Raw genomic sequence first — 13894 nt, 5'->3', positions numbered from 1 at the left:
ACTCTTTCCAGCTTTCTATACTGTAGACATAAGTAGAAGTATCTCATAGCAATTAGCTTTAAAAAAAAAAAAAGTGCTGTGCATGTATTCACAAGGAAGAAAGACTAAAAAAAAAAAAAAAAGAAAAAAGAAAGAAATTCTCATATAGAAAGGGTGGTTATTAATGTGGTAGACTTTTGGGTCATTTACATTTTTCTTCTATGTGCTATTCTATATCTCTCAAGTTCTTTACAGAGATCTAATTTTATAACTTAAAAAAAAGATCTGCATATATATATATGTGTATTCTATTTTTTAAGTCAAGTGCAAATGATAGAACATTATTTTACCATAGAAATGCCATTTACTTGCTGTTTTTAAAATAAACTTTCAAATAAATTTTGTGTCCTCAGAATTCATACAATTACATATGTATTCAATATCTGTAATCTTTCTCAGTATCCTCTGTTCAATGTAAAAGACAAAATTCTTGCTAGGAAAAGAAATTAAAGTTTGATTTAAGAAAATAATTATGCTTAAAGCTTCATAAGAATCTATCTTTTTCTTATAAATTTATTTGTTTATCTTTGGCTGCGTTGGGTCTTTGTTGCTGTGCGCGGGCTTTCTCTATTTGTGGCGAGCGGGGGCTATTCTTCGTTGTAGTGTGCAGGCTTCTCATTGCAGTGGCTTCTCTTGTTGTGGAGCACGGGTTCTAGGCACATGGGCTTCAGTAGTTGTGGCATGTGGGCTCAGTAGTTGTGGCTTGCGGGCTCTAGAACACAGGCTCAGTAGTTGTGGCACATGGGCTTAGCTGCTCCATAGCATGTGGGATCTTCCCGGACCAGGGATCGAACCCGTGCCCCCCACATTGGCAGGCGGATTCTTAACCACTGCGCCACCATGGAAGTCCCCATAAGAATCTCAATACAGTAGTTTTTCCTGTTTTGAGAGCCTTGTGTTTAAGAAAACTAACTGTTTTTATTCATATTATGTCTTACACCTCATAATATAATCTCCCCACAATGACAGCTAGGATTGCCAAAGTGATTTCTGTCACTCCAGGTTATAATGTAAATGTAGCCCAGGAAATAAGATAAACAGCAATTGAAGAGTAAAAGGCATCTGTAAACCAACCCCTGCCAAACTGAATATTTTTTTTTAAACTGTCAATGTTAAACATATCAAAGGAGTTTTCAGGCAAAAACTTAATATAGTTAAGCAGTAAAAAGACTTCTGAACAATTTACTCAGATTATCCCTTTACCATATTATCTTTCCTCCAAAAAAGGATAGAAGAAGTCATTATGCAATGAACTTGTAATAATTTACATACAGTAACGTACCAAAAAGTACCTTAGAGACCATTCTCTGGTACTAAGTAATTTGATGGTGGTCATTTGAAGGGTAAAAAAGTTTTGGTTTATAATTTCCAAAGATAATCTCATTTCCAAAAGAACATTTCTATGAAATCAATCTCATTTTCAGAGAAAAGAACTAATTAATTACACAAACCCTGTGTTTCATTTTTTTACTTAGTAAGAATGGCTATCAAGCAAGTAACCAAAACTATTTTCCAATTGTCTATTTTCAGAGTTGTGTGGCACACCATACATCCACTCACTTCTTTCTTTCCTTCTTTCTTTCCTGTTCCTTCCTTCCTTCCTTCCTTCCTTCCTCCCTCCCTCCCTCCCCTCCTTCCTTTAAAATTTACTAAGCTGGGTGCAGAGGATATTGTGCTGAACAAAACTTAAAATGTTTCTACCCTTCAAGAGGCCTTTTCTTACATCCTCAATTTGTCTCAGACTTGGTTCTTATTTTGTTGCTGTATATTTTCATCACTTAATAATAATTGCACAGTTCCTCAATTACAGTAGGTACTCTTCGAAGACACGCATTTTCAGCAACTTAATGTCCTTACTACCAAGCACCATCTCACAAATAATAGATTACTCACAATGCATCATGAATAAAACAAATAAATAAACAAAGGAGCTTATAGTCTAGCACACACAGAAACGCATAGATACAATAGGGCAATAAAATCTAAGATGAGCTATAACGACAGTATTCAGAGATTACCGAAGTAGCACAAAGGAGTCAGCAGATCAACTCCATTAGGGGTGGAAGTGGTCAAAAAGCTTCATTCAGCACATGATATTTAAACTGAATCTTTAAAGATGGTTAGAAGTGAGCCAGGAGCTTCAGAAGAGAAGAAATAAATTCAAGTAGAGAGAAAATCATGAGCAAATTAAGAGAGATAAAAAATAGCATGTTATGATCAGAAAATAGCAAACAGGCTGGTATGACTGAAGCATGGGGTGACAGGGAAATTACCCTGAGATATGAATCTGGAAAAGGTACAGGGGACTGGGTCAAGGAATGGGGGAGGAGGCAGATAGACAAATATGTCAGGCTAGAGTATGCCGTGAGAAATCTCTGCAAAGGTGAGAAGAATAAAGTTAAATGATAAGATTTGATTTTAGAAAACTTACTCTAGGGGACATACAGAATAGAATAAGGAAAACGAAAGGACAGATGGTTGGGAAAGTAAAGTTAGAGGTAAAAGAACAATTAGGAGACTACTTAAATAGTCCAAGACAAATATGACTACAACATGAATTAAAGCAGCCATACTGGGAAGAGAAAACTTTAAAGAAAAAAAAAAAAAAAACTGAAAAAAAGAAATCGATGTAATTTTGTCCTCAATTAGATTTAGAGAGGCTCATTTACAAATGAGTACTGCCCTCATTTGTTACATGGTAATAATTAGTGCTTACCTCAAAGAAATATTATAAATTCTTGAGATAATGCATGTAAAATACTTCACAATATGACTGCCAAAGAATAAGGTTTATAAACATGGCAGTAATTATTTTGTTGATGCTGATGCTGATTGGATTTGAATCCTGGCTTGAATACTTACTCCCTGTGTGACCTTCATGAAGTTACTTAATCTCTCTTTCCCTCACATTCCTCCTCTGTAACAATGGAGTATGCTCCCTAGTACCTCATAGATAAGTACTATTTTGAGTTTTATAGATGTAATAACATATTCATGAAGGGTTCATAAAAATTTAGACCAATATCTGAAACTTTATTTTTAAGAAAAATAGTTATTAATAGAAAATAGGAGTTGAAAATGATTCTCGGATTTCCAATATGGGCGAACGGTGATACTCACTGAGAGGAGGAGGCTCCTTTAAAAAGCCAATCATTCTCCTTCAAATTCTTTAAGATGAATTAAGTGTTCTTCTCAGTGTTTTGCAAGCACACTATACATATTACAACACTCACCATGGTATATTTTAACTGTCTATTTCCATGTCTATTATCCTCAGTAAATACTGATGATATCTAAGGGCAAAAAACTGTCTGTTAATCCTGCATCCCCAAAAAGCAGGATGCATCTGGTACATAAACAGGCTCACTATACGTTAGTGAAATAATTAAAGGAGATATGAATTCCTTTAACAAGTCCAGAGAATATTTGGAAAGAATGGTATTTCCAAAGAATTTTACATGCTACTCCCCTACGGGCCTTAAATTTTCATCAAACAGAATGTAAAAAATAGTATATTATACTACTCTTTTCTAGTGAATTCTCACTAGATAGTGTTGAAATGCAAATCTGTAAAGAAAATAGCAGAGAATAAAGTAAATAATATAAACAAAAAGAAATTATTCAAGAGTTTCCAACTTTCCCTTTCACCATGACCATATAAATATAGCAGTGCCACACTGTAAAGGGCTAATATTAAGACTTTCAAAATAAGAGCTAAGGGAACATCAAAAGTATTCCAGAATATTTATGTATATGGAGCCATAATCTCACTATCTGTTGTATTTCCATTGTTTCATACTATACCTTAGATGAAGATCTTCTGAAAACTTCAGACAGGCGTAGATAAATTCTTTAATTTGATTGTAAACTTTTGGCACAAATTCAGAGAATGGAAACTTTTTTGGAAATGGTTGCTGTAAAAGCAGGAATTAATGAAAGCCAAGTCACAAACCAACATACATTGAAAATACTAATAAATTAATTAAAATGCAAAGGAAATTTTCTTCCACACTGTGAACTGCTTGCTTAATAATCTCAAACTAAAAGAAATATATTTGTGAAAGTTTTCTGATACTAAAAAGAATAAGATTAAATAAACAATAATTCAAATGTCCTCCAAAACCTGATAAATTGTGATACATTTTCAGCAATAAAAAGTAATGAGTTACTGATACATGCAACAACTTAGATGAATCTCAAAAGCATTATGTTCAGTGAAAGAAGCCAGTCTCAAAAGGTTACATACTATATGATTCCATTTATAAGGCATTCTAGAAAAGGCAAAAGTGATGGATAGCAACAAGACTGGTGGTTGGCAAAGGCTGGGGGTTAGAGGAGGAACTGATTAAGAAGGTGTAGCATGAGGGAATTTTTTGGAATCATGGAACTGTCCTGTATCATTATTGTGGTAGCACATACATGACTCAATGCATTGTCAAAACCAATACAGTTATATAGTATGGTAAATTCTACTGTATGTTTTGGGGATAAAATGTCCTAAAAGTATAATAAAAGAAAGTATTTGAAAGTGTAAGCCAAAATGGAACACTTCCAGAAATCCCCCAAACACTTCAGAGGTGACAATACCCCAAAGCCATTTACTGATTCCCCAAACAGGAACTTCTGCTCTTCTAAGCCCTTCTAAGCCCAAAAATCATCCTTTGAAGGTGTTTTAGATTTCTAACCCATTGAGTTAGAAGTTATGCCTTTAACGAGACTGATACAAAGAAAGCTTTAAGGGGATGCCAAATCAGAGAAGTTTATTTTAAAGTGTTCCTTACCTTTTCCAGCTCTGTATCTTGGAATGGGAATTGTCCTACCACCTTTTTATATATCTCTTCACTTGTTACTGGTATAGGACTGTAGTTGTCAGAATCAAGTATGTTTCTATAAAGAAAATACAGAAGACAGGAAGGGAGGAGGTAAAAAGGAAAGAAGGGTTAGTTAATCACTACAGTGATCACAAATAATTTTCAGATGAGCTCCAAGGGTTGTATATCCACCTCAACCCAAAATAAATATTTCCCAGTCCCTAATCTATTCCTTTTATAATACAGCTATTTGGTCTCAGGTAAGGACATCTTTAAAAAAAAAAAAAAAAAGACAGAAGGAAAATTACATTCTAAAACAAATGGAACACAATTATAAACATGACCTCATAGTATTTGAGATTTACAGGTCAGACAGAAAATTTTAAGGCAACATGTTGAAGCCTTAAGGCAAGTGAGAAGTAAATAATAAAAGAATGTGAGCTCTGGAGAAGGCAAAGAGGTTTTATTTGCTTTTATTAAAAAATAAGACATTTTTGATTATGTTCTTTAATTCTGTACTAGATCTAACTTTCAAAACTGGCAGATGAGGAGAAGCAAGTTCTATAATAAATCCAAATTATGTTCATTTACTTCATCTACTGCTCTATATTAAGAATGACTTTTTCTTCATCCATAGGTTTCGCCTCCTTAACTGGACTGGGGGTTCTCTAAAAGCAGAGACCATACTACCAAAATCAAAAAAGAAATTTACTGAAGGCATCAGATCAGACGCTCTTAAAACCATGGATATATCATGTTACTAATTTTCAAGAGATAATCCTCCTCTAAATAAAACTGTATCATTAATAAACTGGGCTTTTAGAAACACAAATGCTTATATTAATATATAAATGAGTTGCACTACATAATTATCAGAGACATGTTCATAAAATGTGAAGAGTAAGATTAAAGGGACAATGTAATATCTTAAAGCTATACGAACCTGAAAGTAGGGAAAGCTGATCTGGGGAAGAGGTCTTACAGTAAGCAGAAAGATCACTTTAAGGAGTAAAGGTGCAAAAGGAGAAGAAACAAGTGAGCTGACATGAGTTGTGTGCCAGGAAAACAGTGCAAGGAAACATTTGTAAGTGGAGGTGTAATACAATAATTTTCTTATTGTTGTATGCATGTTGCAGTAACTATTTAAATAATATGCTTCAAATACTGGATTGTAATAAATCTCTTCTCTGGGTATAAGAGAATAAAGATGATGAGGAATCACGTGAGTGAGTCTTTAAAAAAGTTCCAAAAAAACTAAATTACTTGAAAGGGCTCAAAAGCCACTACCTTACAAGTGAGACATAGACTGGGCATGATCCTCAAAGAGAAAATCAAAAAACAGATTAAGAAGACACAAGGTGATCTGGTTGGTATGAACCAAGGTATATGACGTTCATTCAAGGAAACAAAAAAGCCAAAATGGGATCTGGGGACTCCTCACATAGTAGGTACTAATATACTGAGACTGGATATCTCGGGAACTTTATTTGGGACACCACTACACCTTATTTGAATTCTTAATCATAACTGGGATCAGAGCTAGAAAAAATAAGCCACATATACTTGTTGCTTATTACATCTGAAAAACCTTATGTATAAAGACGTGTGTACACACATGCATGCACACACGTGCGTGCGCACACACACACAACTATAGACAATTTCTCACCTGAAAATACCTGACCACTTCTTTAGCAAAGTTTCACTATATTGATCTCTGATTTCTAACAGCATGTCAAAAAGCTGATTTACAGGAAAACCATACACCTGAAACAAAATAAGAAAATAGCTTCATTTCATAAGGTGATTTTTTTAAGCAACATGAGAGATTAGGCACTGAAAGATATTTTTGTTCTTTGGCCAACAATTTAAATAAAACCATGATAAGAAAAATCTTTCATTCCCACCTAATATCTAGTGTTCATTCTTAAGAATTAAAAGATATATACCAATATAAGCCAGTCAGAAAAAAATTAAAAGATGAACATTAAAATTAATATATACTGGGTATAAATGTCAGCTAAGTTTTCCCTACAACTCCTTCTGTAAATCTTAGCAGCCTTCAGGAATAGGGAGAGAAAATGAGAATGCTACCAATCTCACCCACTTCTAATGCTATTCTATTGGATATAATATGTGGTTCATTATTTAAAACAGTAGTTATGAAACTCCAAAATCACTCAGACATTAGATCTGAATTAAGGACATTTTGAAGAACTAAGGTAGTGAGTTCAATTAATTGATTTGCCTTGAGAAAAAAAGGGGGATGAGAACAATTTATGAGAACATAAACGGTCAAGGTGATGAGCAGGAAATGCTACAAAGAGATAAAAAGTTCTAGCTCTAGGAAAAGAAGAAACACAACTAAAAACTAAAAGTTACTTACTCAAGCTTAGATAGACAATGAAAAGATTTAGAGATGATGAAACACTCTTCTAGATAAGTCTGTGTAAACATAAACCACAAACCTGAAGTGTGTCAGCAAAAAGCACAATGAGGTTCTTCAAATCTAACACGAGGTTTGGATCAGAGCAGTAAGACTAAAGGAAATAAAAGACAATGAGAAAAAACGCATTTATCAAAAATAAAAGTAAATTTTGATTTACTCAACTGCTTAATGCTGCACCTGGTAAACGCTCTCTGGAAAACCTTCCTGGTTTAAAGGAACACCAGATTCAGCCAGGGAAGAGTGAGTAAAGACTCCAATAATCCATGATCTACATTTTTAACACTTGGAAATTTTAAAACACACTTCTAAATAACTGTTTGGTTAAAGAAGAAATCAAAATTGATATTGCAGATTATTTAAAAATGAACAGCAATGAAATAGTTCAAATCAAAACCTATAGAATGCAGCTAACACCATTTTAAAAACAAATTACATCTTTATATGTGAACATTAGAAAACATAAAAGGTTTAAAATAAACAAACTAACCACTCAACTCATGAAGCTAGGCCAAAAAAGCCAAAATAAACCATAAATGAGAGAACAAAACTGATAAAATAAAAAGCAGACATTAATGACATAGAGAAGACATGAAAGATTTGATCAATGAAACCAAAAGCTCAAGTTAAACATAAAATCAATAAAATAGACAAATCACAGTTAAGTCCAATTAAACAACAAAGAGAAAACAAAACTAAACAATACAGAGGAAAATACAAATTACAAAAAGTCCATGTATAATCTCTTATCAACAAATTTGAAAACTGAAATGACATTGAAGATACCTTCTGCGGACAAGCTACAAAGATGTATATGGCACTATTTTTCAGTGACTTTGATATTCAAATTCTCTTAATTACAGTTTGATTACTTGCCCTCTACTTAATTGCTCAGTTCCTGAAGGAGCATTGAATTCTCCCACAATGGTGTGGTCCCTTGGTTTCTCTTCCTACTACTTAACAGTTTTTGTTTGTATACATACTGATGCTTGCTTGTTCCCAGTAAATGGGTTATTGTCTTTTTGGTGGGTTAAAAATAATATCAAAACAAATGTTCCTCTCTTCTCCCATTTAATGGTCTTTAACTTCAATCCAATTTTCTTGAAGAATATTGTCCTTTTTGCTCCCCATTCTTTATTTTCAATCTTTCTGTGTAATCTTAATGTATGACTCTCTCTTAGTAACCAAACTATAATACTTTCCAACTCTGGCATTTCTCATGAATACTTACATATTTGGACCTATTCTAGCCATCTTATTTTAAGTTTTCTATTTTCAATGATTTCTTCTTTCTTTTTTGTTTCCTTTCCTGTTTTTCATTGGATCAGTGTTTTCAAATTATCTTATACTGGTTATTAATGTTATATACTTTCTGCCCACTGTTTATTTGAAATAATCTGGGGTTTTCATCTAAAAAATGTTTTAAACTTAAGCTTCTCCTCTTTTAGGGATTCTTAATAGCATAAGCTTTACAAATAGTCAAACAATCAGTTATTTAGATTTATCTATGAGTTTTACTCTCATTTTTGCACACATTTATTTACTCCCATCCCATCTTGTATTTAGAATTTCTTTTTCATCTTTGGTAAAACACCAGTAAGACAGGATGGGTGAAAAGTAAACTTTGAACCCTCATGTGTTTGGAAATGCCTTTCTTTTGCACTCAAACTAAAATACACAATTTCAGATGCGAGAAAACTGTCTGCCATAATTTACCCTGCCTGACCAAAAAAATGCATCCTTTCAACTGTAATAATCTAGTCTTTCTTTAATGCAGGGAAATTTCCCTCTTTTATTTAATTATTTAAGTCCCCTGCTTTGTGACTGTTCTTTCTTTCTAAATCCCTATTAGATACAACCAAAAATCTACATCAATTATCCAAGTTCCTTAACTTTCCATTCATATTTTCCATCTCTTTGTGTCTTCACTCTATATTTTGGGATATATATTTGATTTTGTCTTCTTGATCACAGAATGATATGCCATTTTATCTATTTAATCTTTGAATTAAATTTCTCTATTATGGTAGTCATAAATTTCCAAGAAAGCAATGTTTATCTTTGATTTCTATCCTTCTGTGGCTTGCTTCCTTCCTTTTCCTCCTTACCACATTTTTTTAAATTGTGAATATAGTATACATAAAGAAAATAATAAATAAAACCTATATGTACAACTTCACCAGGCAAACAAAACTAAATAGCACCAGCATGCCAGAAGCTCCAAAACAACTTCTTTCCTCTCCACTCAGGAAAACATTATCATGACATTTATGATAATCATTTCCATGTCTTTCCTTCATGTTTTTGCTTCTTTGTACTTTTTAACTTAATAAACTTTATTTCTTAGAGCAGTTTTGTATTTACAGATAAATTGAGCAGAAAGTACAGAGTTCCCATATATCCCTTCACACAGAAATTCATGCAGATTCCCTTATTATAACATCTTGCATTAGTGCGGTAACATTTGGTACAGCTGATGAACCAACACTGACACACTGTTATTAACTGAAGTCCATAGTTTACATTAGAGTTTACTCTTTGTGTTATATAATCTACAGGTTTTAACATATGTATAATGACATATTCCACCATTACAATATTGTAGAGAATAGTTTCACTGCTCTAAAAATTCCCTGTCTTCCACTTATTCATCCCTCCATCCCTCTCCCAAATCCTGGCAACCCTGATCTTTTTACTGTCTCCATAATTTTGCCTCTTCCAGAATGTCATATAGTTGGAATCATATGAGTATATAGCCTTCTCAGATTGGGTTCTTTTACTTAGCAATATGCATTTAACTTTCCTCCACGTCTTTTTGTGGATTGATAGACCATTTCTTTTTTGCCACTGAATAAATATTCAATTATAAGAATGTACCAGAGTTTATCCATTCACCTGCTAAAGGACATCTTGGTTGCTTCCAGGTTTTGGCTATTATGAATAAGCTGTTATAAACATGAGTGGGCAGGTTTCTGTGTTAACATAAGTTTTCAACTCATTTGGCAAATACCTAGAGTGTACTTGCTGGATCATATAGTAAGAGTATGTTTCATTTTGTAGAAACTGCCAAACTCTATTCTAAGCTGGCTGTACCATTTTCCATTCCCATCAACAATGAGAGTTCCTGCTGTTCCACATTCTCTTCAGCATTTGGTGTTGTCAGTATTTTAGCCATTCTAATGGGTGTGTGGTGGTAGCTCATTGTTGTTTAATTTGTAATTCCCTGAGGACATATGTTGTTGAGCATCTTTTGTATACTTTCCTGCCATTTGAATATCTTCTTTGGTGAGGTATCTGTTCAGAACTTTTGCCTGTTTTTTAATTGGGCCCGTTTTTAAATTTTTTTCTTACTGTTGAGTGTTAAGAGTTCTCTATATATTTTCAGTACCAGACCTTTATCACATATGCCTGTCAGTTCATTCTCTTAATTTCATTGCTTTGTAACCATCTAAATACTCAGTCTTACTCAATATTTTCTTTCTCAATATGATGTAAGTGGAAAAAATCTGTATGTATAAATTTCTGTCTTGCTTTTATAATTCAACATTATACTTGTGAAATTCATCCATGCTACTGTATATAGCTATAGTGTGGGCATTTTCATGCTGTATAATATTCCATGTTAGGAGTTTAACCCAGATTGTTCATTTTATTACCAATGGACATTTAAGTCATTTCTAATTTTGAAAATTCAACAATGCTGGAATGAATATTCTTGCATGTGTATTATGGTGCATTAGGGCAAGCTTCTCAAGGGAATATAGTTAGGAGAAGTATTTCTGGTTCATGAGGATCTTCGATTTTAAAAGATGATGCTAATTTTTTTCAAAGGGGTTCTGAATACTTCATATCCTTATCAACATTTGTGTTATTAATTCTTACATAATGTTATCTCATTTGGTTTTAATTTGCATTTCAATGATGCACTAAAGTTGAGCATCTTTCACATGTTTCTCAGCCAAGTGAATTCCTTCCTTAGTGAAGTATCTGTTTAAATCTTTTGCTTGTTTTTTCTATTGTCTGTCTCTATTGTCATGATGAATAGTGAAATTTTTGTATGTTTTATGTTAGTTCTTTGCTGATATTGTGTTGAAAACATCATTTCTCATCATATAGCTTATTTTATCTACTATCTTTCATTTTTTTGTTTTTTCTTACAGCTTTAACGCAGCTTAATATTTAATGTATGAATCTTTTCCTTTCTGGTTAGTGCCTTTGGTATTTTAGTTAGGAATTCCTTCCCTAACCTGAATCATAAAGATATTCTCTTATACTATCTTCTGAAAGATTTATGGCCTTACATTTTGATATTTTATCAATCTGAAACTCATTTTTTGGTATATTATTTCCCCCATACTGATACTCAACTGTCCCATTACTATTCATTGAAATGTCTGTCCTCTACCCACTGACCTGCAATACTATCTCTTTTATAAATATCAAAGATCTTTTTTGGAGGCCCTATATTCTGTTTCATTATTTATCCAATGACGGTACCGGAGTGTCTGGTACTCATTTAATAAGATTTCTAAATTAAGTCTTGATATCCAGTAGAGAAAACCCACCTACCTTATCTCAGTCTTAAGGAGTCTCTTAGCTGTTCCTGGCTTTTGTACTGGCTTAAGACCATAATTCAAAAAGAGTCACGTACCAAAATGTTCATTGCAGCTCTATTTACAATAGCCAGGACATGGAAACAACCTAAATGTCCATGATCGGATGAATGGATAAAGAAGATGTGGCACATATATACAATGGAATATCACTCAACCATAAAAAGAAACGAAATTGAGTTATCTGTAGTGAGGTGGAAGGACCTAGAGTCTGTCATACAGAGTGAAGTAAGTCAGAAAGAGAAAGACAAATACCGTATGCTAACACATATATATGGAATCTAAGGGAAAAAAAAATGTCCTGAAGAACCTAGGGGTAAGACAGGAATAAAGACACAGACCTACTAGAGAATGCACTTGAGGATATGGGGAGAGGGAAGGGTAAGTTGTGACAAAGTGAGAGAGTGGCATGGACATATATACACTACCAAACGTAAAATAGATAGCTAGTGGGAAGCAGCCGCAGAGCACAGGGAGATCAGCTCGGTGCTTTGTGACCACCTAGAGCGGTGGGATGCAGAGGGTGTGAGGGAGGGAGACGCAAGAGGGAAGAGATATGGGAACATATGTATACGTATAACTGATACACTTTGTTATAAAGCAGAAACTAACACACCATTGTAAAGCAATTACACTCCAATATATTACAATCAGATTGCAAAGGTACTCATCCTCCCAAAAATAAGATTATTGAGATTCTGACTGCCACTAAATTAAATTTATAGATCAATTTTAAGAGAACAGATATCTACAATAATAACTCTTCCAATCAATGAACATGCTATTTCAATTTTATTTAGGTCCTCTTTAATTCCTTTTTGACTCTCAAAAACATTTTAGAATTTTCTCCATGGAGGTCTTGAACATATTTTGCTAGATATATTTCTACTACTTTTAATGTATGCTATTGTATCAATTTTATCTTTTAAAAATTTTAACTTTTCAACTTTTACTCGTGGTTTATAAAATGACAGTTGATTTTGCATAATGATTTTGTATCAGGGAACATGCTAACCTCTTCCATTAATTGTAATAAATTTTCTGTAAATTCTTTGAATTTTCAACGTACAAAAATATATCATCTGCAAAAATGACAATTTTGTTTCTTCCTTTCAAAGGTGTATTTTTTAATTTATTTATGTTTCTATCTTTACAACAGTAAGCACAACTTCTAATACAATACAAAATAGGAGTGATGGTAATTAAATATGATACTTATTATAGGTTTTTGAGGATAGATTTTTATCAGTTTAAAGAAATTCTCTTATGTTTTCAATTTACTAAGAGATCTTACCATGAATTTATGGTGTGTTTTATTAAATGCTGTTCTGTATCTATTGAAATGATTACATGATTTTTGTCCTTTAATCTATTAATTCATTAAATTATGTTAATAAACTTTGTAATATTGAACTAAGCTTGCATTTGCTATAATAAACTCAACATATTAAAGCTCTTTATAAACTGCTGAATTCTGTTTTCTAATATTTTATTTAAGATTTCTGATCTATATTTATGAATGAGTCTGTATATTTATGAGTTTATGAGTTCTTGTACTATCCTCATCTGGCTTCATTATCAAGATTACACACACCTCATAAAATGAGTTGGTGTTTCCTCTTTTCTATTCTCCAAGAGTTTATGTAAGATAGGAATTCAAGAAAAAAACTCCCTAGACCTGAAGATTTCTTTAAGGGAAGAATTTTGACTGCTCTCTTACTTACTTCTGATTCAGTCTTAACCTGAAAAGAATAGTTCTTTCCAGTTTAATGTGGGGGAGGGCACCATATTAGACTCTCCATCCCAGATAGGCCCCAGAGACTATCAAATCTGAGTACAAATTGCCTGGACTAACAAGTAACCTCAAGGCAAATGCAGCTTAAGTGTTTAAGTCTATCTTTCTGGACCTCTGGACTCTCAATCTCCCCTGGATTTGGCCTGGTAATTCCTTAATAACCTTACTAAGCACTCTAGACTTAAACATC

The 13894-nt window shown here is 33.2% G+C and overlaps 1 protein-coding gene across 27 annotated transcripts in view; it reads right to left on the bottom strand.

Moving 5' to 3' along the window:
- EXOC6B (exocyst complex component 6B) overlaps positions 1-13894 on the bottom strand; it is a 703642-nt gene that overhangs the window by 332652 nt on the left and 357096 nt on the right. For all 27 annotated transcript variants that reach the window (XM_089922288.1, XM_089922290.1, XM_022561258.2 and 24 more), the window contains 4 exons: positions 7319-7390; positions 6520-6617; positions 4821-4926; positions 3844-3953 (listed from right to left, as the gene is read on the bottom strand). In XM_089922288.1, the coding sequence (XP_089778414.1) occupies positions 3844-3953; positions 4821-4926; positions 6520-6617; positions 7319-7390 (386 nt within the window). The remainder of the gene's footprint in view (positions 1-3843; positions 3954-4820; positions 4927-6519; positions 6618-7318; positions 7391-13894) is intronic.

Source organism: Delphinapterus leucas, chromosome 13 (genome assembly GCF_059928025.1).
Source record: "Delphinapterus leucas isolate spDelLeu-1000000601 "Yukka" chromosome 13, BTC_Dleu_Yukka2, whole genome shotgun sequence".
NCBI classification, from domain to species: domain Eukaryota; kingdom Metazoa; phylum Chordata; class Mammalia; order Artiodactyla; family Monodontidae; genus Delphinapterus; species Delphinapterus leucas.
This window is presented reverse-complemented; position numbering and strand designations above follow the sequence as displayed.